Source organism: Magnolia sinica, chromosome 5 (genome assembly GCF_029962835.1).
Source record: "Magnolia sinica isolate HGM2019 chromosome 5, MsV1, whole genome shotgun sequence".
Taxonomy (NCBI): Eukaryota; Viridiplantae; Streptophyta; class Magnoliopsida; order Magnoliales; family Magnoliaceae; genus Magnolia; species Magnolia sinica.
This window is the reverse complement of record NC_080577.1, coordinates 64,020,931-64,048,674: the sequence shown is the minus strand read 5'-3', so window position 1 is coordinate 64,048,674 and position 27,744 is coordinate 64,020,931. Positions and strand designations below refer to the sequence as shown.

Here is a 27,744-nt window from a genome sequence, read left to right as displayed (position 1 = left end):
TCCAGACTGTCCAAATTGTGGGCTGCGATATAGGATGGACCCATCGGATTCTGCTCATTGAATTCAAACACCTGACCATTTTATTTTTAACATTTCAATTTTAGCTGGTTAGGATCATTTAGTTATGATTTTCAATCTGTGCTCCATCCATGATTTTTACAGTCTGTACACGAACAAGAAATGAGGCGTGACCAATCATTGTCCTAAAAAGACACCATTTATTTCTACAAATTTTTAAATAAAACACATGACCTACATTGCCCATCGTTAGCTGCTGCTTCTTTTCTAACCTCTTTTTAGAAATCAACATGAGTTAATATCTCCAACCATGGTTTTGCATAATAATAATTATTATTATTATTTAAAAAAAAAAAAAATTAAAGGACCAAGTTTCCACCGAGTCAGACCTAGTTTTGATGAGTTTCACTCAAATCAGCCTGTTCTTGTAATGACCCAAGTCCTACTGGTTTTTATGCTGAACTGAGTCAACCCAGCCAGTAACCAAGTCAACTCACAAATTTTTTAAACACAAATATTTTTGCCCTTTGCCCCTAGATGTTCACACTACAATATTTTTGTACCCTAGTACTAAAATAAAAGTAAGGGAAACACAAATTTGAAATGTCGTGGTAACAAATTCAATCATTTATGTGCATGGAACATACTAACCAACACCATCCAAATACTGGGCCACACTGTGGATGGAGAATACCTCGAATATTTAGGCAGATGCAGTGATCTGATAGTAACCATATATTTGCCAGCTCAGCCATAAAATACACAGATGAGAAGATAAACGTTCTGCAGTCAATGGGCAAAATAAGAGCAGATCTTTTAAGTGCAATTTTGGGCCAGGCCAGATGTCAGATTTCCAGGGTGTGATACCAAAGGAATTTATTTTTCTTTTCTTTTTTAAATTTTGTGAGCAAAGCTTGGGTTATTGTTGTCAGTCACCCTTCTATCCATACCAGGCCGGCTTCAAAGTCCCCTTTCTGAAGATCCCTCCCAAGCAAAGACATAGCAACAAAACCAACTCTTCTAAAGAAGGGATTCACATGATCCAAGCATGAACCGATTGAATCTTCATTATGGATCCAAGATTTAACATTTTAGTGCTGATTTTATACCATGGCAAACAAGGAAGCCATACTACTGCTTAACATTAATGAACAAGGATGCTGTTCATCTGTGCCATGTTGCCTCTGGATTTCCATCTTTTTTTAAAAGTCAACTTCTCATCTTTCTTTGTTCATCATCATCATCATCCCCAAATCCCATCATTAATCCATCATACAATACACAGAAAATCATCATGAAAGAAATGAAACATCATCCCTTGGGCAATTTTATAATTTACAAAGGACATCAAGGTGTGTGATATATCATGCTTTGCTTTACCAAGAAAACATATAATATGGACAACCTAAATCATGAAACAAGCATGCATACATATAATATAAACATGTGAGACGCAGGAGCAATCACATTCAAATGTTTGATCTATCTTTGAAGGAAGACGGCAACACTGACCAAGCCCAACCAAAAGATCAGAGCAAGCCAAAACACCTGGTTTTTTTCCCACCCACTCGGGGGACGCCATACCAAGAAATCACCCAAGTAGTCCCTACTTGAAGGAAGCTGGTTTGTCGTTACCACCCCACTTCTCGGTTGATCCTGATCCTTGTATTTATCACTCCATGATCCTGCATACCTGCCAATCAACCGTGCCCCTGACATCACTCTTACCAACAAAAACTACTTTGAGCAACCACAGCATACAAACCAAAACTTGTAGCATACGTAAATCAAACTTGAAGGGTGAACTATGTTCAAGAGGAATGGAAAGGCCAAAATCATGTGGCGCAGCGTAGATGTATCTGGATCGGCACTGTAGAATGTGTAACATTAGCTGCTTTGTTTTCTGGGCAGGTGCCCCTGTATGTTACTGATCCATAAGCACCTCATGGTTGGAGGAATTCCTTACACAGAAAGAACAAGTTCTTTGATCTTCCCAAGAACCTCTTCTCCATCTTATAGGTCACGTAGAGAACGGATTTGGTATTGCAGGTGTGTTCTTTAGACGCATGGATCTCTACCCGATCGCTACTGAAAAGCATGCTCCTTGGAGAAGTATGATGTTGGACAAATATGGGACAGAAAACATGGGCTGGGAGCCTAACTGTAAGCATTCAGCAGCATCTTCTGAGAGTACAGAGGGGGATCTGCAGTATGGGGGACAGTAGCAAGATATAGGGTGCAACACTCAAAGCAGGCCTTCATTTTCAGATTTTAAAAAAAAAGGGGGGTGAAAACATTCGCCTATGGGAAGACGAACGAATTGGGAACAAATCTCTCGCCACAGCATTCCCCAGCCTCTACAGAATAATCGACATAGAGGCAGACTGGTGAAAGAGTGTGCAATGGTTCATAATGGGAAGGTGGTGTGGGACATCAGATTTAGAAGAGATCCGGAGGATGGTGAAATAGCCCAAATTACTAAAATGATGCAAATCTAAGAGACCTTCAAGGTCTCTTCTCGAATGAGGAAGATACAAAAATCTGGAAGACATTGGCCTCCAGATCCTTTCTGGTAAATCTTACTTCAAATAAGTTTCAAAAACCCCCTCAAATGCCTTTCTAGTCAACATTTGGAAGGTAGCAATTCTGCCTAGGACTTCAGCATTCATATGGACAGCAATCCAAGAACAAATCCCAACTTTTTTTTTGAAACGATGATAATTTTATTGATGTAAGGCTGCAGCCAAAATATTTACAAAGATGCTCGAAAAAGAAACAACTCCAACCAATTATCCGGAAATTGGACTTTAATCTTTGCTACAATCGCCCATTCTATTACATGTGCTTAAGACCTATTAAACACTTCTAAGACTTCCCCTTTCGATTTTTGAAGCATCAATCATTCCTTTCTAACCATAGGAACCATAAACCCGCTAGTAAACACATGCCCCAAACTTTTTTCCTCACCTTCCCATTACATCCTTCATGCCACATGGAGAATAAAAGATCTATGGATTTTGGCATCACCTATATACCCCGAATAGGCTGAAGAAACAATTCCACATCCTCTTAACAAAAGAACAATGTATAAAGGAGATGATCCACCAATTTCTCATCTTGATAACACATCAAGCAACTATTCAGGAGAATAATCATTCTCTTACAAAGATTGTCAACTGTTAACACCTCCTTTTTACTCACTAACCAAGCGAAAGCTGATAACTTTGGAAGAGCACCATATCGCCATACGAAAGTTGTTGGACTAACCCCCACTCTGTTAGCTCCCCCACTTGAACAATTGTAGGAGTTAAAACTGAAAATTTTCCACATCTGTCTTTTAACAATTTCATCGAGTCCAGCTCTGAAACTACTGGATGCATTTTGGATTAGCAGACCAAGAAGACTAATAAACTCTTCAACCTCTGCTTCGATTCCTTCTACAAAGTGGAGCCCATATCGCTTCTTCTCCTTGAAAAACATCCATCCACTGTCAAATCGGCCTCTAATGCCAACCCCACCAAGTGTGGGAAAACTTCAGTTTCTGGTCACCCACCCACAGATCCTCCCAAAATCTAATGCTCCTCCCGTCCCCCAATGAAAATCCTATTCCATCCTAAACTTCATCTTTTAATGACACCACCGATTTCCATATAAAGAATGCCCTGTACAATGATGATGATTTCATCCAGCTGCCCCTTTCTTCCACCCCATACTTCCTCGCTACCACCTCTCACCATATTGACCCCTCTTCCGCTACAAACCTCCATACCCATTTTTCCCAACAAAGACAAATTCATAATTTTCAAATTTCTTAAACCAGCTCTCCCTTGATCCCACGATTTACATACATCCTCCCATTTTATTAGAGATAACTTTTTTGTTTTTCTTCCACTCCTTTCCACAAAAAAACCTCACCTAATTTTCTCCAACTTATTCAATACTAATTTCGGACACTTGAATAACAACATAAATTATACTGGAAGGTTAGACATTGCTGATTTGATCAAAGTTAGCCTTCCACCTAGATATAAAAGCCTATTCTTCCATTGGGACAACTTTCTTTCAAAGCATTCTATCACCTTATACCATAGTTGTTTCGACGGCCTCCCAATACTCGGTGTGAGCCCATGATAAGGAAAGGAACCCTCTCACAGCCAAAAATAGTCACGAATTTCCCCGCCTCCTCCTTAGGAATGCCCGCTCCCAATACCTCACTTTTTCTGATGTTTACTTTCAAACCCGATCAACAAATTCTTCATCCGCCTCACACAATGATAGCATATCATCTACATCCTGTAAACATGACCCTTGAAATTCCAAACTATCCACCCAAAATCCCTTCACCAAGCCCCCCACTACCCCTTTGTCGATAATTCTACTAAACGCATCCATTACCACCAGAAACAAATATGGGAAGAGAGGATCTCCTTATCTCAACCCTCTAGAAGGTGCAAAGAAGCCATTCGGAGATCCATTTACCAAAACCGAGAATCTTGCAAAATTTACACATAATGGAATCCAAGACCACCACATCAATCCGCAGCCTACCGTACCCAACATGTAATCCAAGAAGTCCCAATCTATGTGATTATAAGTTTTTTCAATATCTTGCTTGCATATTATGTCTTTCGACCCTTTTCTAACACACAAGTCAATGCATTCTTGTGCCACTAATACACTGACCACTATTTGTCTCCCTTCCACAAATGCCCCTTGGTTTAAAGAAATAATTTCTCCAATAGTCGCTCGAAATCTAGGAGTTAATACTTTTGACAGAATTTTGTATGGACTTCCCATGAGACTTATAAGCCTAAAGTCTTTAAAACTCTCGGCCTCTTCTGTTTTTGGAATCATTACTATGAACGTAGCCCCTAACTCCGATGCTATGGTTCCTTTCTCGTGGAATTCATTGATAAATGCCACCACATCCGACTTGACTAGCTCCCAAAACTTTTGAAAGAACACTATCAGAAAACCATCTAGCCCCGGAGCTTTATAACTTCCCAACTCTTTGATTGTGCTCACGATTTCTTCCATCTAGAAAGCTTTCTCTAACAAATCCATAGACTCTTTAGAAATTGAACCGAAAATGAGATTGTCCATAGATGATCTTCTCCAATCTTCCTTCGACAAAAGATCTGTATAAAAATTAATTATGGAGTTGCACACATTCGCTTTATCATTGACTATTTGCCCCTCCACCATAAGTGTCTTGATTTTATTCGTCCTAGCTCAAGCACCTGCCATCGCATGAAAAAACTTCCTTGTTCTTATCTCCCTCTTTTAACCATAGAGCCATTGATCTTTACCTCCGTTTTATTTCATCCTCTCTTAGTTTCACATTATACTTTGCCTATGTACCTCCCACCATGCCCTCTCCTCTTCCGATAACTCTCCTGCTTCTTTTAAATAAAAAAAACTGAATGTCTTGCAGCATTTTTATGTTTCTTCCACTCAGATCCCTAAGCACTCTTTTCTCCATTCATTTATTTTCTTTTTAACATCTTGAGTTTTTGGAACAACACAAATCCTGCTTTTCCTTGAACCGAAAAGGAAGACCACCATTCAATCACCTTTTCCGAGAAACCTTCTATTTCTAACCATGCGAGCTCAAATCTGAATGGGCAAGGGTGCCAATCCTCCTCATCCAATTCTAACATGATTGAACAATGGTCGGATATTGGTCTTGGCAAAACCTCTTTGATGCACTAATGAAAATTCTTCCACCCAATCCAATGACAATAAGAAATGGTCTAACTTTTATTTGATCAATTTAGCTTGCCCATTTAACCATGTAAACTTCAGTCTTCCCATTGGTAAATTAACCATCTTATTCTTTACAATCCATTCCGAAAAAAACAATTCATGCTTCGGGTTATTCTTTCCCCGTTCGATTTTCATACACAAATCGAATGACATTAAAGTCACCTCCCACACACCACGGCAAAAGCCACCTATTATGACAAGCATCTAACTCATCCCAAAATTGTGATCTTAGATTCAGCCTGTTCAGACCCTACACCACCGTGAATACCCATCGAAAACCTGTTGAGATGTCTCTTAGTAACAGAGATACAGAAAATTGACCCTTCCAAGAATCCTTTCTTCCATAAACCTGAATTCCAAATAACCAGAATACTACCTGCTGCCACATTCACATCGAGAGCTTTCCATTCAGTCTGTTTACCCCACCATAGCGATTTCACGATGGCCTGATCTGTTCCTTGCAACTTAGTTTCGTGGAACGCCACCATCTGAATTTTGCACCTTTTGCACATATCCCTGACTTGGATTCTTTTTTGCACACACCCCAGATCCCTTACATCCCAGCTTGCTATCTTCATTGTTTCATCCATTTTCCCTTTGTTAGACATTTCTGCAATCTGCCGCAACTCGTTGACACTTCAAAATTCCGATCTCAGCCTTTCTCTATTGCTATCATCATTTATATCTTGCATCGGTATCTACCTCCCTCTTCAACAAATTCAAATAGGGCCACATAATCCTCTGGCCTATCATCAAATGTGATACCCACCAAACATGCCATCTCCAACATTACCTTCCTGATACGTGCCATCCCCTGTGCCATAGAAACCTTTCCGGTCTGTGGGTTCCACAAAGATAAAGTATCGATTGCTACGTTTAAATGTTCAGCGTTCCCTACCCCTTCTCCCATATACACTTCCCAATCTTCAACTGCCAAGGGGATGACCATTTGGGCTACCCATAGATCTGTCAAAGCCTCTGGATTACTGTCCACCTGACCTGCCTGGCTGATAACCTCTCCCGATCCGAGGGCTGCAATCTATCCTAACTCAAGATCAGCTTCAAAAAAGTGGTTTCAAGTTCTGAAATAACTGCATGCTGTGTAAGCATAATGAAGAATCAGTGTCTCATCTTCTCCTAAAATAACCCTGTGCAATATCAGTTTGGTCTATAAATCTACCATCCTTTGGAGTTTCATGGGTCTTCAAGGATAAGTTGCTTGACGAGAAATACAGCTGGGAAGGTTGGCGGTTTAAAATAAGGGCAAAATTCCGTGGTCAGTCACTCCGTTCTCAGTTTTCTGGGAGATTTGGGCCGAAACAAATGCTTGCATTTTCAAAGGACTAGAAGCATCAATTGAGAAAATTCGTCGGGGAATTATGAGCAATCTCATATATTGGGAAGCTGTTTGCCGATGTCAACTTTTAAGGGTAATCGGAGGCAATGGCTGGGGAAGTACGAAAGTAATGCCAATTCCTCTAAAAGAGTGCTTCTCATTGGCAAAGGACAGATTTTTAGTGGATGTTGGGATCAATGGGTTACTCTTAGATGAGGCCGCATCTGTGTTGATGGCATTTCAGTCCCAATCGGCAATCACAGCAAATTCTAGGATTATGGCCCTCTGTTTAGCAGAGAGGGAGGCAGTGCATATTATCCACAACCATTTCCGCCCACACAAAGAATGTGCTCTTGGGCATCAGTGCCTAAGAAACACACACACACACACACACACAATGGATGGGCTGGATGTCTGATCCACATCTTAGTGGACCCCATTGATCATGAAGGTTTCAATGGGTGGGTATCTACTCTCAACTGTTGTCTATGGTGTGGCCCACCTAAGTCATTCATTGGCCTGATTTTTAGGCCCGTGGCCCACCATGCAAGTGTGCATCTGATTGATGGGGTAGATGTCTGAAATAGATTTTAGTGGGGCCGACAAAGCTCAACCTGATGGGAAGCTCCCATGATGGGTGTGTGTGGGTGTGGGGGTGTGTGTGTGTGTTGCCTTTTCGAAAAAAAAAATAAAATAAAATAAAAATAAAATAAAATAAATAAATAAATAAATAAGAAATAGGAACTCTCATGATTTCTTGGTATGAGTTTAATGACAAGTTGCCCACCTAACATCAACCCTTATCACTTAAACTTGGAATGGCCCGTGTGTCATCTCATGCAGCATTTCGATAGTGGAATATTAAAGTAGTCCAACTTCTTACCTCCCTTTAAAAGGGATTCATGTAGCTGACCCCAATTAGTTGGGGACAAGGCTTGGATGACAATGATGAACTTCTACCTCCCTCTAAAGGTCAAAATATTGCAATATTTGGTGCAAAACACAATGAATCTGCAAAATAATGGTACCCACCAACTGGCGGCTCTCCATATTAAGAAATGAAAGCAAAACTTTTGAGAATGCCACAATTTATTTTTGCTGACAATATGCATGCAAAGTTCATATCTGAAGAGGCTAATCTTGAGTACCTTCAATTTATCTCAAACAATCTGATCTAGCAGAGATCAAATATGTTGCCTCTTAAAATTAAGTATGAATAACAAGCTAACAAATTGCCATGCTTGAAGCCAACCTTGCATCTAAGCAATCCAGTTGACTTAGATGATGCCGTCTTGAATTCTTCCAATTCTTAGTATATTTCTTTATGGTGTCTACATGCAGATCAGTTTGAATTTTGTGTCATTGGTCCAATAAATTGCAAATAACCAATCTGTGATTTCCTTACCATGGCATTAGTATTGGGGGTCAGGGCTCCAAACTGCAATTCCATTGCTTTCAAGTTGGAAAATTAACCTAACTGCAAATTGAAGGCCATTTACTCAGCACAAATACTTGGGAACATCAATAGTTTTTTGGCAATTCCTCTTATTAAAATGAATTTTCACAAGCAAATCTGCTTGTGCATCCAAATGCAGCCTTAGCTAGTATAAACATCTAGGAAACGGGAGCTGGAGTGTAAGTCTAAAGCGCAATTCGCAGCGGGATGGCCCCCATGTAAAAGTTTTGTGCAAATGAGATTTCTTTTTCTTTTTAAAAAAAAAAAAAAAAAAGTATTCCTTTCACAAATTTGAGCAGGTCAAGAAAATGTTAATTAGGGAAGAAATATTGACATAACTAGTTTACAAGAACAAAGGAGGTGAACAAAGTTGCACCAGCTATTAGGGGTCCAAACTTATGACAATCAGTATCAGGGGATCAGACACACGAGTCAAACTATGAAGCTCTATAGGAGGATGGGGAGTAAAGACAAGGATTTCAAAGAAGCATTTTGGCTTCATGTCAAGGATATCAACAAACAAGGTATTTTAGCCTCACGTCAAGGATATCAACAAACAAGCTATGTTCTTACATATTTAATGGAAAAGTATAAAGTGAAAAGGAAGAATCCATTATTGTCTCTATAGATATAGAGAAAGAATATCATAGAGTGTATAGTTAGGTGATGGGGTGGGCGCTGAGGAGGAATATTGGCATCATTGAAGGCATGCATGCTGGGAAGGGTTAAGGTAACAATCAGAAGAAACGTAGTCAACAATCAACTATATTGGATTAGGTTTCCTTTTTTTTTTTGGTTGGGTTTCGTAATGAGAACCCATCATCAGCAAGACTTGATCCCAAATTGTCCCCCTAGAGAGGGCTCACAGTAACCAAATCGACTCTGGAGCTAGAGGCAAATTGGGTTTTATCCAAGTTTCCCATAATGGGTAAGTAGGAAGGTCAATATCAAGGAGGTGGGTTGTTGAACTATTGACAACCAATCATGAGAGTTCCTATTTTGAATCTTGATGGAATCATTGGCAAGTAGAACATTTCTAAAGTCACCCCAAATCATTGGAACAAGTCTATAATGATGATGACAAGGCTGCAGTTACAAGAGTGTGAATAGCTTGTTTAGATGAGTTCCCGACAACTGTAACTCATGCTCATGTGCCAGCATTAAGCCCATACCCTTTTGCACCTTTTCCTTTATCTTTCTCTTTTTATGGTTAACAAAATTTTGCTACTAAAGGAGAGATCAAAGGAAGGGCATGAAAATGGAAAGAATTTAGAAAGGATTGTTTGGCGCCTTCCTTTCACACATGTTATAGATATATTTTCATTACTTTGAACTTGTTATAAATAGATTACAGCCAATATAGAGCAAGGGGTTCCTTGGTTTACATTATTATCGTTTGTTGTTGGTCAACGAGACTAGAGAAGGGGTGAATGCCAAGTAATAGGTTGGTGGAAGTAGTGTTCGAAATATCAGTATCGTGTAATGTATCGCATCCTTGGGATACATATACATATCAACTATCGCACGGGATATATTGTTTGTATCCAGTAATTTATTGCACTTTTTGGGAAACATGGGGAAACATTGGGAAAATGGTTGAATTTTTCAATGAAACTAAAAAATAAAAAATAAAAATAAATAAATAAATAAATAACCCTTAATACACACTTTTAAATCATAACATCTCAAAAAATAAGTGCACATAATAGGTTTCCTTTGTATAAGGTCCCAAGTAATGTGTTGTCTGACTAACTAATGCAACTATGTTCAAATTGAATTTATAACATTTAGAGTGTATGTGATGATCATTTCATCAAACACTCCTAAATACTTCGAAATTAGTCTCAATTGATAGTTAGTCGAAGGGAAATTTCAAATATATATATATATATATATAATTTATAATTAAAAAATGATTTTTATTTTTCAAAAATTGACAAGGACTTAACAAATCAGTAGATCATCCCTTAATGCTTGATTTTATGCTTAGAGTGCAACATTGCAACCAATTTGGGAGAAATTGGGAAATATTCAAAATTTTCCCAATTTTCCCCAAATCGGACCACCTACACTCATATTTCAAAATTAGAGTGTATGTGATGATCATTTAATCAAATACTCCTAAATGTTTTGAAATTAGTCTCAATTGATAGCCGGTTGAAGGAAATTTTCAAAAAAAAAAAATGAAGAACATGAACAACCAATGGATATCGAAATCAAAGTTCTCCATGATTTTTCATGCAAAACATGAAGAACCAATGGATTTATAAGCATATGACATTGATTTAACATAATTTCAACCAAAAAAATGGATCCAAAATTGAAAATGCTCCCCGGATCGAACATGTGATATATATCAACATTACTTGTGTGTTTCGTATCGCACAGGTGGGATACAAGATATATCGTGGGATATATCGACCAATATCGTCAATAGTTAAAACAATGGGTGGAAGGATTCGAGTCTAGAGGTTTAACAATTAGCAGTAACAAGACATCTTTTGGAATGCAACTTCCATAGGAAAGGTAATAAAGGCAAAGGGTTTAGTTATGTTGTCGTGGGTTTTGATGATGGGAGATCCTCTTGGCATTGAAGCCATGTTGTGGGATTTGAGACCTTAAGGTAGAGCTACAACGCTCCTCGAACTCGGTCCCACCCAATAATAGTGTAGAAAGAAAGATGAAATTCCTCTAAGTGGATTTCACAATGAAACTAAGGGCCTATTTGACATTTTCCTAAATTAAGGTTTCTTTTTCCTGAAAGGCAAAAACAAAATTTTATTCATAAAGTGCTTCGAGGTGGTGTAAGGGAAAACAACCCCACATTTACAACCTCAAAAGAAAAGTAAAATTACAATCCTTAAATTTCTTTAATGAGGAGGCCCATTTCAACAAATGGAACTTCTTTCCTTCCAATCCCTCCCACAACAAATCCTGCTACAACTCTCTAGCCTACACGACACAATGGAGATGGGACCACATCTCTGTTTGTGTTGATTCCTATGATGGGAGCTTGGAGAGTTGTCAGAGCTGGCTCTCGCGGATGAGGAGCTTGTCTTTTAAACTCTGGACATTTCCCCGTGACCAATTTTTATTGGAAGCAGAGTGGATGATAACTAGATCCTCTCGACTTAGGAAGCAGTGACTTTAAATCTAGGTAGGGGAAGTGGGGGTGACGTTTCCATGGTAAAAGGTATAAAATTATTCAAGAAGCTTTGGGGCACGTTGGAAGCATGGTAGGGGTTACATTTGGGGATTGCAAGAATATTATATTGCCCTTTTTCAACTTGTGGAAGAGGAGAATTCAAGAAAGCCTAGGCAATCAAACAACTAAGAAGCTTAAGGTCTCCCAAAGGGAGGAGAGAATTGAAGGGTCTTGAATGTTCTATTAATTATGAGGTAAGAGCTTCGTCCAGAAGCAGGGAGAGGGGCAAATAAGGTGGTTGATGAAGATCTTAAGTTGGAAGATGAGAAGATAAGGTTGCCTCCTAAAATAAGTCCAAATCAGGGATATCCGTGCAAGCGATGTAAGGCACAATTGGTGTCCTTGTGGAAAACAAATATGTGTGAATTGGATTAGAGGATAGTAGATGCAGTCTAGAGGGGTAGGAGGTTGGCATAATTGGTTGGCCTTTACGCACTATGGGAGGAAAGGAACAACCGATGCTTCCACAATCTTTGTGGGAGCACATCGGGGTTTTTATTAGGACTAAGCCGGATGTAAGGGAATGGGCTTCGATCTCAACCGCTCTTCGCGATTGTGATATCTCTAGTGTCTCTTGGGCCAATTTGTTATTCTTTGGCCTTTTAACCGATCCTTTGATCAATAAAACCATTATTGTTCCCCAAGAATTTTATCATTCTTTTCTTCAAATATGGGTGAGTTTATCTCTCGAATTTTAGGTACAATTACCCTCCAAAACATTTTTGAAATCCAACACATCTATCCATCAGCACTTTAGTGCATTGTTGCCATGGGAAAAATCACCAAGTCCGATTCGTGCAAACATCCAAGGGATGGCATGAGACCGCATTCTCGAGCTCAGGCAAACAACCAAGCATTGGTGCGAGATCCATTTTAACAAGCATCAAAACCTCAGCACAAGTTCAACCCACACAAACAACCAAGAGTTAGCGCGAGGCCATCTCTACACGAACGAAGATGACGAAGAAGTCCTTTCGCACAAACAATCAAGCATTGGTGCGAGACTTCCATCAATTAGCGTGAGATATGATTTCCTTTAGCAGAAAGCCACTTCTCACATACTGTCTCCAGTTGGTGCAAAGCCTACACTCATTGTGAGCAAAACCACTTCGATGTAGTGTGGCTAAAGTGTTGGTCGCTGTATAGCACACGTGCAACCACATCGTGAGAAGCGCCATGACCCAGATGCACATGTTATGAAGAGTGTGAAGGTTGAAGCACCTAGTTTGATGGTCGCCTGGATCTCAAGGCATTCCTTAACTGGATGGCGAACATGGACCACTATTTTGAGTGGCATGATATGTCAGATGTCCGTCGTGTGAGGTTTGCCAAGATGAAGTTGCTGGGCCAGGCTAAACTTTTTGGGACCAACATAGAGCGTAAGATTGAGGTCTGGAGATACCCCAGTCACACACTAGGTAGAGATGAAAGAATTACTTAGGGAAAAGTATCTCTCTCTTACCGCCAGAGGCTCCTAGACCAGTGTCAATCCCTTCACCAAGGATCCATGACCGTGTCAAAATACATAGCCAAATTCAAGGAATACATGATGCGATGTAACATTGAAGAGGACCTAATGATCACGTTGTCCACATTTAAAATGGGCCTCCAATTCGAGATCCAACGAGAAGTCTTCTCTCATGACATTGGCACCTTGAAGCACATGTACCAAGTGATGCAAGACCTCGAGTACTACCTCAAACCACAAGTTGGAAGGCAATTTAACTCTCAAGATTCAAATGTTAAGACTATTCCTCAAGGGACTACGTCTAACGTTGGGAATCGATCCAAGTCCCAAATTGGTTCTCAATCCAACCCTAGAGTTCTTAAGGGAAAAGGGATAGCAAGTGTTAGCTTTAGGGGAGGTGAACCAGTGCGGTGCTTCAATTGCCAAGGGGTCGGTCATTTTGCGCATCAATGTCCCTCAAAAGGGAGGAACAAGTCCTTCATGATTGGTGAATGTGAGGATAAGGAAAATGAATAGGGCAACTATGAAGAGGAAGTTTATTAGCCTGACGTGACTAGTGTAAGTGACGAAGATGCTGAGGAGACTAAGACCACGCCAATCGGAGTAGTGAGATACGCCTTAACACAGGCCAAAGACAGTGATGATTAGCGTACAACCGCCATCTTCCATACTTATGTCAAGTGTGGGGATAAGAGTTGCAAAGTGATTATAGATGGCGGCAACTGCACCAACGTGGTCTCAACAAGCACAGTGGCTTGGCTCAGCTTCTGCTCGTTTCCCATCCACAACCTTATCGTGTTGCTTGGGTTGACACATCCTCCATTCCAGTGTCCCAGCAATGTCTCATTCATATCCAATTTGGATCTTATAAAGACACGTTGCGTTGTGATGTTGTGCCTATGGATGCCAGCCATATCATCTTGGATAAGCCTTGGTTGTATGATAGGGACGCAACACTATTCGGTCACTCGAATACATGTTCATTCGTGTATGAAGGCAAGAGGATTATCTTGAATCCTCTCCCACCCAAGAGCACTCCAGAAAAGAAAGAAGATGTTAAGAGAGGTGATTGGAAGGATGTGAAGAAACCCCAGCCCAAGTCTTTGTATAGTATTAACGCAAAAGAGTTTGAGAAAGAGACTACAACTAACTTCGAGGTGTATGCCTTTGTGGCTAGGAAAGTTACGCCTCAGGTTGAGGAAAAGTTGCCATGTGAAGCAAGGTGTTCCATATCCGTTACGATACGCTCGTAAACGCCGATACGTATATGTAACGGCTATGATCATTATGCGGTATGGGGGTGAAACGGGGCAGTTGGTTTTTTAGGACCGTATCAGCCGTTACGTGGCATAACAACCATCACCCCTATAACGGTTGAAAAATGGCCACTTTTTTTTCTATTTAAATCCATTTTTCTCCTCATTTTTTTCACTTTTTTGATTCCAAAAACTCTCCTAGATCATTTTACAACAGATTTCGACAACTCTTACTATAGTTTTTAATATTAAAATCATATATTGAAGTAATTTGAGTGAATAGAAGCTCTAAGGCCCCGTGGATTACCCGATGCACGTGGTTCACGGGTGATTGCGCGGGAATAGTCTCGCCTTAAAGGGATGGGGACACCCTCTCGTCGTAAAAAGAAGAAGAAGAAGAAGAAGAAGAAGCTCTGAGGGCCTTTTTTAAAAATAAAAATTTTAAAAAAATATATAGTAGTATTTATACCTTTTTCTAAGTTTTAGTACTAATGCTTGATTGTGATGTGTAAATATTAGAGACATATAATCATGTTCATTAATTCACTAGACAGCCCGATGCAACACTCTCACCACAAAGTGAACCATTACACTACCGTAAACATCTTTTAAAAAATGAATACATATTTGGAATATTTACATTATTATTAATTTTTTAGATATTTTTCAGAATTTTTCAATCAAAAGAAAATTTCCAACCGTTATAGGGGTAGTAACGATCGTTACGCCTCCGTATCGGTAATGGTGGTGACCATTACAACCACCGTTATCGACATGGAATACCTTGACATGAAGTGATTCCGGTGATGAAGGAATTCAAGGATGTTTTTCCAGATGACCTGCCGGATGAGCTCCCACCTATGCGGGACATACAACATGCCATTAACCGTCCCAGGGTCAGCTCTACCTAACCTCCCGCATTACCGAATGAATCCTACAGAGCATGCGGAGTTAAAGAAATGAGTTGATGAGCTTATGAGGAAAGGATTCATTTAGGAAAGCATGAGCCCGTGCGCCATGCCCGCCCTTTTCACGCCCAAAAAGATAACACGTGGCACATGCGTGTGGACAGTGGAGCCATCAACAAAAATATGATCATGTACCGGTTCCCTATACTGCGTCTTAATGACACGCTAGACATGATGGTGAGTGCCACCATCTTTTCAAAGATTGATCTCAAAAGTGGCCATCGCCAAATCTGTATACGTCCAGGAGATGAGTGGAAAACAACGTTTAAAACGAAAGATGGGCTTTACGAGTGGTTAGTCATGCCCTTCGGCTTAACCAACGCTCCAAGCACATTCATGAGGGTGATGACCCAAGTGTTGAGACATTTCATAGGGAAGTTCCTAGTGGTATACTTTGACGATATTCTTATCTATCTCTAAGGAGCAACATCTCAACCACTCGAGACAAGTTTGTGGGATCCTTAGGACCAAAAAGCTATATGTCAACTTTAAGAAATGTTAACAGATAAAGTTTTCTTAGTGTTTGTTATGTCATCCAAGGGACTGTCTGGGGATCTTGAGAAGGTTAAAGCCATTGTGAGTTGGCCTGAACCGCGGAACATTCATGAGGTACATAGCTTTCACTGCTTAACTACCTTCTATAGGTGGTTCTTCAAAAGCTTTAGTTTCGTTATGGCTCCCATCATAGATTGCATTAAAAAAAGGGAGAATTCAAATGGACTAAAGCCGCGTCAAAAGCATTTAAGGAAATTTAAGGACAAGATAATAGAGGCTCATGTCATGAGCCTTTTTGACTTTTCTAAAGTCTTTGAGGCTGCTTGTGCTACCTCTAGAGTAGATATAGGTGGAGTACTAAGCCAAGAAGGACATCCGATAGCTTATTTTAGTGAGAAAATAAATGAAGCTAAACAACGGTACTCTACTTAAAGCAAAGAGTTCTATACGGTCGTTCAATCTTTGCGCCATTGGCGTCATTATTTATTACCGCAAGAATTCGTCTTATTCTCTAATCATAAGGCATTGCGTTACCTCAATTCCCATAAGAAACTAAACCCTAGGTGATGCAGGACATGAAAATTAACTATGATATGCAAGATCTCAGGCTTTACATCAAACTAATTCAGAAACATTTACATAAAATTTCCACATCCCACACAAAAGTTCAAACATTTAAGCAAGGGGAATTTGTGCGGGTCTAGGCCTACACATTTTAGGGCTGGATCAATAAAAATTACAAGCCAAACGATACTCAAAAGGAAGTAAACTCATCCAGACATGCATAGCAATCTGTCCTTAATCCAAGGGATTCACCAATTTCAGTTCAGAGAACCCTAGGGTAAGAAAAGGGACAAACAAATTGAAAATAATGCAATCTAGGGTTAGGGTTATGGAAAACAGGTATGAGAGGGATGAAATAAGTAGGAAATCTAAACATGGCGACAGTCCAGGCGTGCAGACAGCGGGCCAGGCCTGACGCACGTGCGCAGGGGCTTGGCCACACCAGCGAGGGGGCGTTGAACGCGGAAAGCGCCTCCTTGGCCCTGGTCGGCTAGGGGAGGACTTCAAAATCCCCAAGTTTCGTGTCGATCAGATGCATGGTCTGTGCATGATGCTCCGCCGAAGTTTCAACCCTCCTGCAGGGCTAGAATCTGGAATTCTACTATAAAGAGGAAAATCGTTGCAATAAAAGACAGATTTGAAGCACGGATGGTGGTAGGAGATAAGAAATAGAGATGGTAGACGATGGGGGCGAATCGGGATAGATGTGGCTTCGCACCATGGTAGTTAGCCCTTCGATGAAAGGAGGGCTTCACACCCAATTGGATTTCCACAACTCAAGAACTCAGAGGAGTAGGAAAACGCAGAATTTTTTTATTAATCTTCAATAATTCAAAAGACTACAAGGGGTTCCTATTTATAATAAAACCCTATACCCTGAACTCACGCCATGTGCGCGACCTACTACTTGGCGATGAAGTAATGAAAAATAACAACTAATCAAAGCAATCTAAATCGTCCATGATAACTCTTAACAACAATAATAAGCAAAACCTAAAATATTAGCTTAATCAGAATAATGGGTCACGATCATGAGAACCCATGGTGGGCTTTACATGACTATCGAGTCCACTCTAACGAATCAAAACTCAGTCATCTAACTAGGAGGCCCTCCCTGAACGTCGTCATCGATCCAGATCGATGGTGGGGCCCTCCTCCTTGCGTACGTACGTAGGGGGGGCGTGCATGTGCGCGAGATGTCCCCATCGCTAGGCATGCTAAATGGGTTCAATTTCTTCAGGAATAATCTTTCATTCTCAAACACAAGGCCAGGGTTGAGAATAAACTTGATGATGCCCTTAGTCATCATGTGGCACTACTTCAGAGTATGAGTGTGAAAGTAACTGGATTTGAGCAACTCAAAGAAGAGTATCATATATGCCCAGATTTTGGAGGGTTGTATGCGTCACTCGGAAATGATCAACTGAGAGACAACCGTAAGTTCGCCAACAATGATGGCTTCCTATTTAAGGGTGACAGACTCTGCATTCTCCGCACTTCCCTCCGTGATTTCATAGTTTAGAAACTTCATGCTGGAGTAGCTGGTCATTTTGGGAGGGGCAAAACCATTGCCCTAGTGGAAGATAGATTTTACTAGCCAAGTCTCAAGCGAGATGTAGCTAAGATCATTAGGCAGTGCAAGACTTGTCAACTGGCGAAGCAAAAGAGGCAAAATACAGAATTGTATACACCTTTGCCAGTGCCACATGCTCTGTGGCAAGATATCAGTATGGATTTCCTGTTAGGTTTACCAAAGACGATCAAGAAACAAGATTCCATCTTTGTGGTTGTGGATCATTTTTCCAAAATGGCCCATTTTATTTCATGCTCAAAAACGTCGGACACCTCCAATATTGCTAAACTTTTTTTTTGGAAGGTGTGCGCCTACATGGTCTACTTAAGACCATAGTGTTTGATTGTGATGTGCGCTTTATGAGATATTTTTGGAAGACACTATGACACATGATGGAGACAAGGCTTCAATTCTCATCAGCATATCATCCTCAAACAGATAGATAGACTGAGGTCATCAATAGGAGTCTTGAAAATCTGCTTAGATGCCTTGTGGGGGATCACGTTAGGACTTGGGATGTTGTTTTGCCTATAGCTGAGTTAGCATATAACAGTTTCATCAATAGGTCCATAGGCATGAGTCCATTTGAAGTTGTGTATGGCTATAAACCTAGGAAGCCTATAGATCTCATACCTATATCAGTGTCCCATAGGCCCTCAAAGTATGCACATGAGCTTGCACATCACATATATGATTTGCATAGCGAGATCAGGAAGTGAATTAATTTAAGTAATGAAAATTACAAAGCACTTATTCTCATAGCAGATTTTAGGAATTCCAAGTAGGAGACTACATTATGGTTCGTACAAGGCCTGAACGGTTTTTATAGGAAGCCGTTAAGAAATTGCAAGTGCATAGTGCAGGGCCAAACAAAATACTAAAGAAATTGAGTCCTGGTCCATAAGTAGTAGACGTTTTACCTACCATGGGAATTATTTCTACTTTTAATGTGGAAGATTTAGTACGATGTAAGGGTTCTGCTATTTTACCTTCTACCCTGTTTTCAGACCCCTCACATCGACCATGACCTACTCCCTAACCCATGGCCTCTACTTGACCCATTGTCCCAATCGTTACCACCCTTATCATCCTTGCCTACGCAAAGCGAACAAATTAAAAACATACTAAATGAGCAAGCGGTTTCCACTAGCCATGGGGGATTTCAAAAATTCCTCAAGTGGGAATAGGCCACTTTTAGACAGCACGTGGATCACCGAGACGGAGCTACAGAGTTTAGACCCGGACATCCTTGAGCATTACAGGAGTTTGTTTGCCAGAGGCGAACTCTTCTCAGCCGAGGGGAGTTAATGAGTACATCTACGCGCCACCCATTCTAGTGTATGCGATGAAGAGGAGAGCACAAGTGTCCTTATAGCTGGATGACCCGTACATGGGGCCTGCTAGGCCTGGATCTTCATGAGCATCTTCCTAAAGAGCATCGGGTCGTTGATCTTCATTGACATATCATTCTGACCGTTGGATCGCAATCGAGACCATCATCACCGTTGGATCGTGATCGTGACCACTTGTGGGGCCCAATGGATGATACATAGGCCATTCGATGGCATAGGATTATCTTAGGATTTATTTTATAGTTTGATTTATGTTTTGGACCATTTGTGAGAGATGTATTATGTTATTTTTTTAGAATAGGAATAATTTAGTAAAAGTACATTACATAGGGATGTTTTTTTAATTTTTGAAAGTTGTTAAGACAATAAAAGAGGGGGCGTGGGGGAGATGGATGTGACCTCTCATGATGGATTATTTTCTTCAAAAAAAAAACTCTTTGTTTTCCCTCTTCATGCGATGTGAAGACCTATTCCAAGTGATTTGGAATGAAGATCCAATGCGAAGCCCTTATTCAATCAAGGGAGTGTGAAGCTTCCAACTATCGTCCGTAGCTTATCTTCTCCATCCAATGTATTCCTTTGAGCTTTTCATCTTCAACCTTTCCAAACTTCCAAACCCTTCCAGAATCCTTCCCCATTCTATTCTTTAACTTTCCTCATCAAAACCCCACCCTAGGGAAACCAAAACCTAGCCCCAAACCCCACACGTGTGAAGCCCAAGGCTGGTCCAACAGCCCCTTCTTTCCCCCTTTGATTCCATTTTGCTATCACACCAAAACCCCTTTACCCCGTACCCTAAACCCTAATCCTAACCCTAGATTCCCTAATTTCCCGTTTTCCCAAATCCCCCAAACCCTAAATTCCTAATTTCTCTAATTAACCTAAAATCCCTAACATCCTACCATCCAAGACCCTAATTCCCTTCAATTAATATGTAAAGCCATAAAACACCTTAGCTAGTTAAGCCGATTAAACCCAAATTTCATCATTTCCCCAAATTCCCTAAACCCTAGGTTTACCTACATACCAATTGAGCAAGCCCTAGGTAGTATTAGGTCTTCCTTTTTAAAATAGACTTGTTCTTATGCTATTTGGATGTTCTTACATCCATTAGCTCCTAGTTTCAAGTATTTAATGATCATGCAGGGCGTTGTTTGTTAATTTTGGCCTAGACTATTTGTAGTTTCTTATTGGAATCTTGAGATGTTTGATGATTTTGGCATGTTTTGTGATTTTGATTAATTAATTTAATTTTCTGAATGATCTCATCTCAATATTTAGCCTCATGCATTGGTCCTGCATCAGAAGGTGTGAATGGAGGACTCCTAAGGACTCATTTTCCTATAAACATTTCTTAGAGGTACCCCGCCCAAGAGACGGTGGTGCGACACAGTTTCTCGTCTCATGTAAGATTAGAATGGTTTCACACCAATTGTCTGAACTAGCCCATTTACGTGATGCGCCACATGGAGGTCAGCCTCACACCAATTGTACCCAACTCTCCAGTGTCAAGCACATTTGAAGTTATGCACCAAAGTGTCATTCACCTCGCTAACAGTCTCTTAGCAAAGGAATGGCTTCACACCAACTTTCTGAGGTCACCCATGAGCCTCACACAAGGTTGATACTCTATCAGTTTCATCCATGGTCACCAATGAGCCTCCCGCAAAGCTAATACCCTAGCATGTTGTACCCATTGAGACGTCAAAATTCTAAGTCTCAACCACAACAGCTTAGGAACTGTCTGATGGAGTAATTGTCGCATGTTGTTATACAAGACATGTACACCACAAGCTACGTGGCTATCTGAAGCTTATGTCTCTTTGGATACATAACGCGCAAACTACTCTAGTATCATGACCCCTAGCTGGCAATACGAGATGCCCAAACACCAATGGCTAGAAGCCAAATGCTATAAAGATCTTTCAAGCTCACGAAAGGTCCATCCTAATCAATGCTCTAGACACTTTGAAGATGAACAACATCAAATCAAGATTCCATGCATCATTTGCAAATTTCTTCGTATCATGTGTAAACTAGTCTTACTTGGTTTTCCCTTCTAATCTAGGGTTTTCCCCAAGTGACACAATTAAGGGCTTGCATTGTCTCATGGCTGGGAATATATTTCGTTTCCAAAATTAATGTGGGCTTTTGGAAAGGAATTTTTGGGTGCAAATGTTATCTTAAGCTTACTCAATCTATTCAAACATTATAAAAAATGAGAAATTTTTTGTAAACATGCATCCCACACCAACTTGGTATCAAAGCATACTTGTGATCCAGCTCGCTCTGGTAATTTTCAAATTCTCATCTAGTTCACTTCGAGTCCCTTTCTTTTTCTTTTGAGACCTTAATTTCCCAATCTTTTTGAATTGCTCATTTTCCTAAGCCCATCTTATAAGACTCAACCTTCGAAAACCAACCTTAAACCAATATTACAGTCCTATTAAAAGAGATGCAAATCTCTTGAAGATTGCTCAAATACAGAGAAAAATGCAAGAGATTCCTAATATGGTTAGAGGAACAAATGAGGAAATTGATGAGGATACTCCTAAGTTATCAAGTAGGATAACCACACCTTGTGAAGATCATATGGTTAAGGGGAATGGTTACGGACAGGAATGTAGTAGGGAGGAAGACCAGGAATTAATGGTACCTATTCAACATCATTTGGGCTATAACATGGGGCATCATGGATAGAGGTTCAGAACGAGGTCAAGGTCTGTACAAATAGTGGTGTCTCACATCTTTCGCAAGTTTGACACGCACGTGGGTTATTTTGGTTAGTATAGCAGGTGGGATGAAAAAATGGATTGGTTTTGTAAAAGCAATGTTAAAAATGGCCGGCATGCATGTGGCAGCAACATGTAGAAGACCTCTTATGTAAACATAGGAAACCACCCATCGATACTTGGGAAGAGGTAAAGGAAAAGTTATGTGAAAAAATACCCACCAGTTCAAGATGGAGAAACCATTTGAAGAACCGTTCTTTGCTCAGGCAATAGAATTTGTCAGTTGAAGATTAAGGAGCATTTTTCACAAGTTGGGCAACCTTGTTGAAAGAGATCATCAAATCATCTCCCGCTGCTGAGCAGGTCTTCGCAATGTTAGATTTCGAAGGAGATGTTGTCTGCTCGACCTTACAGCATTGTGGTGAACACATTCCAGTTGTCATTGGAGATTCAACTCCAACTCAACCAGCCTCCAATCTGCCAATCTAGCACACAAATTGAGGGACTTCCATTATCACATGGACAACCCGGTGTGCATATCCCAAGCCAGGGGGTTTGCAATGTTGCGAAACTCATCTAGTGTAGCATATGAGATTCAACATGCATCTGCAATGGTTACAAACGCAAACAGCAACATGCAGGACACCCCTACTATCTGCCTCAGTGATTGGAATTTTGCAAGACTGTTGACTGACCACTCATGACAAGACACCAGCACCACACTCTCTGCTTTTAAGTGTGGAGAATAGGACACTTCACAATTGTATGTCCTTTGAAGAAGTTGCAAATTTGCCAAGAGGTGAAACAATAGGAAGAGGAAAGAATGGGAGTTGAACAAAAAGGAAGTGACATAGAAAAAGAAAACAATGACTATGAGCTTGATGCGCTGACAGAACATTGTTTATTGGTGTATCGGATAATGGCAGCATTCAAAGAAGAGGAAAAATACCAGTGTGGCATTCAAAGAAGAGAAAGAATATTAGAGACACTATTATCTTCCATATACGAGTGGATTGTCAAGAAAGGATCTGCAATGTGATCATCAATAGCGTACATGTTGTCGGATCAACTACACTGTCAAGGAGGCATTTTCAATTGGTGTTAAAGATCCAATAAAAACTCAAGCAGTCTTCAAATTTGCCTATTTGGCATGCACAGTGAGGAACTTCTGCTATCACATGAGCAACCCAATATGGCACATGAACAGCAACAAGGAGGATTTACAATGTCGCACACCTCATCCAGTTACAGTGTACCATGTGCAACTCACCATGCCACCATTGCAACAGCTACAAAAGCAGACAACAACATGAGGGCCACGCGGATCACACCCTCCTATCTGCCACAACAATTAGAATGGTAAGACAGTATCCACAGGGCAATCAAGACAAGACAGCAGAAAAGCAACTTGTTTTAAGTGCAGTGGAATTGGACACTTCGTAGATGTATGCTCTTGGAGAATTTTCAATTGTGAAGAGGTGGAGGAAGAGGAAGGAGCAGGGGTTTGAGTAATAAAAGGTGGGTGGTGTGAGAAGTCAGAGATATGGAGACCAGCTATTTGATTGACCATTTAGTCGAACTGCTATTGTTTAGTGTGTGATTCGTTATTTTTTTTTTTCTGTAGAGTTGGGATTAAACCTGGAAGAAGAAAACAAAGAATATGAGATGAATGCATTGACGAGACGTCAGATTATGACAGCATCCAGAGAAGAAAAAGAAGATTGGAAGCACCCTAGCATCTTCCATACACAAAGTAGATTGTCCAAGGGTCTGCAATATGATCATTGATAATGTCAGTAACCTGAATGGGGTATCACAATAAATGGTAGTAAGCTGAAATCAGAATATGGAGAAGGACAATCACAATGTGTATGACAGTCCAAATTGGAATAACTGTATGAAGCATTGGAATATCCACCCCTCAAGGAATATCAACAAAAACAATATTGGCAAGTTTAAGGACAGGTTATGGGCTACAGATTTCAGCAGCAGAAGGGCTGATCTACAACAATTTGGGGCAATTAATGATCTGTTTTATGACTGATGTTAGGCTGCAATTAGGCTGGCCAGGAGTCGGCAGATAAAGTGGCAAATATGTTAGGAAGGTAGACAGGTTTGAGGACAGCATTTGGTACCAGTTAAGGGACAGGTAGATAAACTGATTGGGTTAAAATTTGGGCTCCAGTAAGTAGATTTGAGGCACAGTAGAGAGCTGGAAGTTGTTCTGTTGGCTGTTTAAGGTTAAGGTTTAAACAGAAGTTGGAGTTGAAGATAGTAAGTTGGGGTTGCCAGAATTTTGGGGTGGAATAGGGGGTATGATGGAGGCTACAGTTGTGGGTTTGTGTAAGGGAATACAGTTGACTGGAAAAGGCTTAAGAGTTGAATATGGTGGCTGAATGTGGAGTACGGTTTGGTAACTGGGGCTGTAATGGCAGTAGGTTGAGGCGTGCAAGGTGTGGTTTATAGGATTTTTCTGTCAGGAAAGGGACTGAATGTGATCTGGGAACTGGATTTTGGGTTTGGAAGGGCGAGTATATGGGGGTTGCAGTTGGCTGATTTATGGATATACAGGGTGTTTGTTAAGAGGAAAATAGATAAGGGGACTGCAGGTGGACAGGGAGGGTGGTTTGGTACATAATATCTCAGATTTTAGCATGCGGAGAGAGGAAAAATTACAAAATCCATTAAGCTGATGAAATAACAAAGAACTGAACAACAGACTAAGGATCTCTGCCAACCTAATCACAATGAGAGTAGACATTAAGAAATCTATCTCATTTACAAAGATTAAAACACCTACCTTTCATACCCCGACACGATCCTTAGAAAAAATTGAGATAGAAAACCAGACTTTCATAGTCGTTTAGGCTTTTCTTTCTGTTCTGCTTTTTGTTATTTTTCCTTTTTCTTCCATTTTCCTGTTTTTCTCTCTGTTTTTGTTTAGTTGTTTTTTTATGTTTGTTGTTTTCTTTTGGCCTTCTGGCGTTTTAATGAATTCCAGCAATCTTCAAAAAAGAAAGGAAAAAAAAAAAAACAGACTTTCAGTAAAATTATTTGGAGCTTTTCTTCATTTTTTCCCCCCTATTTTACTAGTCCTTTGAGCTGCCAGAACACAATTACATGTTACAGTTGAATCTTTTTCCAGTTTGTCTATACCAACAGACTCTAGTAGGCAGTAGTATTTGTCATCAGCTTTAAATAGCAAGAAAGCAACAATAAACAAAGGTCTTTGAATGAATAGGTACGAACCTGTCATAACTAGAACCGATCAGAGGTATTGTAACCATCTCATCCTCCGATATTTTGAGCTTGGGTGCCTGCAAAATGTACCGGAGATTGGCAGCTTGGCGTCGGATACTGACACTAGGGTGCTTCTTCTCCAACTGTTGGTATAGGGCAATGCAATCGCTATGACGATTGTTTGCCTCATAAGCCATAGCAAGCCATATTTGTATCTGAATACCCCAAAATATAACACAGACTTAGCATAAAATAAAGGTGAGAAGAATTAGTATTACAGTTTGTCATTCTGTTACTCTCTATCCACAATTCACTTGAATGAGAGGACATTATCTGCACTCACTTTCTCAAGTATGAAACCAGTCGTCAAACCAGTCTTCCAACCATGCATTTTTGGGATCATTTGGCAGCATGGATTCAGAGGGATTTGTAGGGATTTCTTTTTTTGCTTTTTGGGTCATTTGTTAGCAAGGATTTGGAGGGATTTGGATTTCAGAGGAATCAAAATCCCTCAAAAGAGCCCCTTCTTGCACTCCCACCTCAAAGCTGATATGCTAAATCCACTCGATTCCACAGGATTTAAAATCCACGCTGCCAAACAAAACCTCATATGATAAGTTGTTCCCTCCTCCAAGCTAAACTCAATGCTTTTAAACAGCGATTTTGGAGTGTAGCTCAACTGGAGATGAAAACTTGTATGACTCACCTTAATTCATTATGAGTTGGATGGAACTTTCTGACGAGATCTAGTTTCAGAGCATGGCTTACCCATTGAAACTAGGTTGACTTGGTTTTGGATAATATTTAGAACCATGTCCGAAAAGGCCTTGAGTTAATTGTAAATTATTCCTAGTCTTGAATCAGATTAAGAGGAAATAGGCAATGATCAGTCAAGCAAAATGGTTTCTTTGATAGGCACCATCATCTGCTAAGCAGTCCAATGCCCCCCATAAAAAAATTTAAAAAATAAAATAAAAACTCCCATGCAAAATGCCTGCCATATATGATTAGTGACCTAACTAACAACCAGATAGTTAAGGTCATCAGATGGAGTATAGTTTTACAGCATGGGTCCCACCAGATGAACAGGCAGAAAGCAGGCTGCAGCTAAACGGTTTCAAGGACAAGCATGAAATAAATGATGAGAATAATTCAACTATAGGGATAGTAACAATGACCTCTCCACCAAAGAGAGTAGGCCTCGGAATGATAGTGAGGGCAGCTTCCAAGAACTCAATCGCCCGCCCATACATGCCTTTCCCATATGCCTTCTGACCCAAATCGAACATCAACTTAGCCATCTCCCTCCGTTCCGCCTGCTCCTTGGCCAGCTACACAAGAGGCATGTTTTTTTTTTGTTTTTTTTTTTTTTTTGCTTAGTCACCTTACATACATGAATTGAATATATACATATATGTATAACAATGAACAAACCTTCTCAAGCTCCCTTCGGACCCTGTTCTTCTTCTCCTCTTCTGTTTCTTCATCATCTCCTTGGTCTTGGTCAGCCATTTCACTCTGCAATTCCTCCGCCTTCTTCTCCAATTCTTTCATCTCTTCAATCTCTTTCAACCTCTTCCGCATTTCCTGCTCCCAATCATTATTGCTGGTGCCGTTGCCACCATCGTCCTCGTCACCATTGCTGTTGTTGCTGTTGTTGTTGGTGGTGTTGGTGTCGCCGCCGAGACCATTGGAGGAACCGAAATCGAAGGCGTTGGCCTTGGAATTGGGCCTGCGTCTGCCGAAGCCAGTGATGCGGGGGGTCCTGCCGCTGTCGGTGGTGTCAAAATCGAGAGAAGGGCAAGTGGTAGGGGTGGGAGAGGTGTTGATGAGGAGGATAGAGTCTTTGAGTTTCTTGGGGAAGTTGGAGACGAGGTCGAGGGTTGAAAGACGATTCTTACGATCGGGCAATGAGATCCTGGGAGAGCTCGGATCTATCAACAACGCCACGTTGCCTACCACAAGAGCCATGCCTCTCTCTCTCTCTCTCTCTCTCTCTCTCTCTCTCTCTCTCTCTCCACTGGCGGCTTTGGAGGGTAGAGAGAAGGGATCCCTTCTACCTGACCTGTCCGACTTCAAAAGATCTTTTTCCTCTACATGTTTACTCCCAGTGGAATAGATAAGAGGTTCGCTTAGCCCACGCGCGCTTCTTCCAAGGGAGACGCATCTACGCACTTTGAAAAATCTCCTTCTCCCGGAATTTCTTGGCTCGAGATTTTCTCGTGAGATTTGATGTTTTTCTCGAGATATTATAAATAAAATCTCCCTAATTTTAAACTTGGGAGTATGATCGAAATCTCCGGCTTGTTTTTGGA

At 40.6% G+C, this 27,744-nt stretch overlaps 1 protein-coding gene and 1 long non-coding RNA gene across 6 annotated transcripts; both read right to left on the bottom strand.

Moving 5' to 3' along the window:
* Window positions 1-1,313: 1,313 nt before the first annotated feature.
* LOC131246094 (uncharacterized) lies at window positions 1,314-27,666 on the bottom strand. 5 transcript variants are annotated; one of them, XM_058245964.1, is made up of 5 exons: window positions 27,451-27,637; window positions 26,864-27,416; window positions 26,608-26,760; window positions 25,439-25,644; window positions 1,314-1,711 (listed from the first exon to the last, which is right to left on the bottom strand). In XM_058245964.1, the coding sequence occupies exons 2-5, from the start codon at window positions 27,398-27,400 to the stop codon at window positions 1,501-1,503; spliced, it is 1,107 nt and encodes a 368-aa protein (XP_058101947.1). In that variant the 5' UTR covers window positions 27,401-27,416; window positions 27,451-27,637; the 3' UTR covers window positions 1,314-1,500. The 5 variants fall into 5 exon arrangements, 3 of the variants coding, with proteins under 3 accessions (XP_058101947.1, XP_058101946.1, XP_058101948.1); XR_009171158.1 differs by adding an exon at window positions 23,460-23,528 and having other exon boundaries at window positions 1,499-1,711; window positions 26,864-27,640; XR_009171157.1 differs by adding an exon at window positions 8,526-8,597 and having other exon boundaries at window positions 1,499-1,711; window positions 26,864-27,640.
* Window positions 2,288-7,802, bottom strand: LOC131246095 (uncharacterized). Its single transcript, XR_009171159.1, has 2 exons — window positions 6,158-7,802; window positions 2,288-6,118 (listed from the first exon to the last, which is right to left on the bottom strand). It is a non-coding gene; the product is annotated as an uncharacterized LOC131246095 (long non-coding RNA).
* Window positions 27,667-27,744: the final 78 nt, after the last annotated feature.

What these genes read in the sequence shown, in the direction of transcription:
- LOC131246094 (XM_058245964.1), bottom strand. Translation starts at nt 27,400, where the DNA reads ATGGCTCTTGTGGTAGGCAACGTGGCGTTGTTGATAGATCCGAGCTCT. An exon ending in TCCGAAGGGAGCTTGAGAAG is followed by an intron (nt 26,761 to 26,863) that starts GTTTGTTCATTG and finishes CCTCTTGTGTAG; the next exon opens with CTGGCCAAGGAGCAGGCGGA. An exon ending in CTACTCTCTTTGGTGGAGAG is followed by an intron (nt 25,645 to 26,607) that starts GTCATTGTTACT and finishes TGGGGTATTCAG; the next exon opens with ATACAAATATGGCTTGCTAT.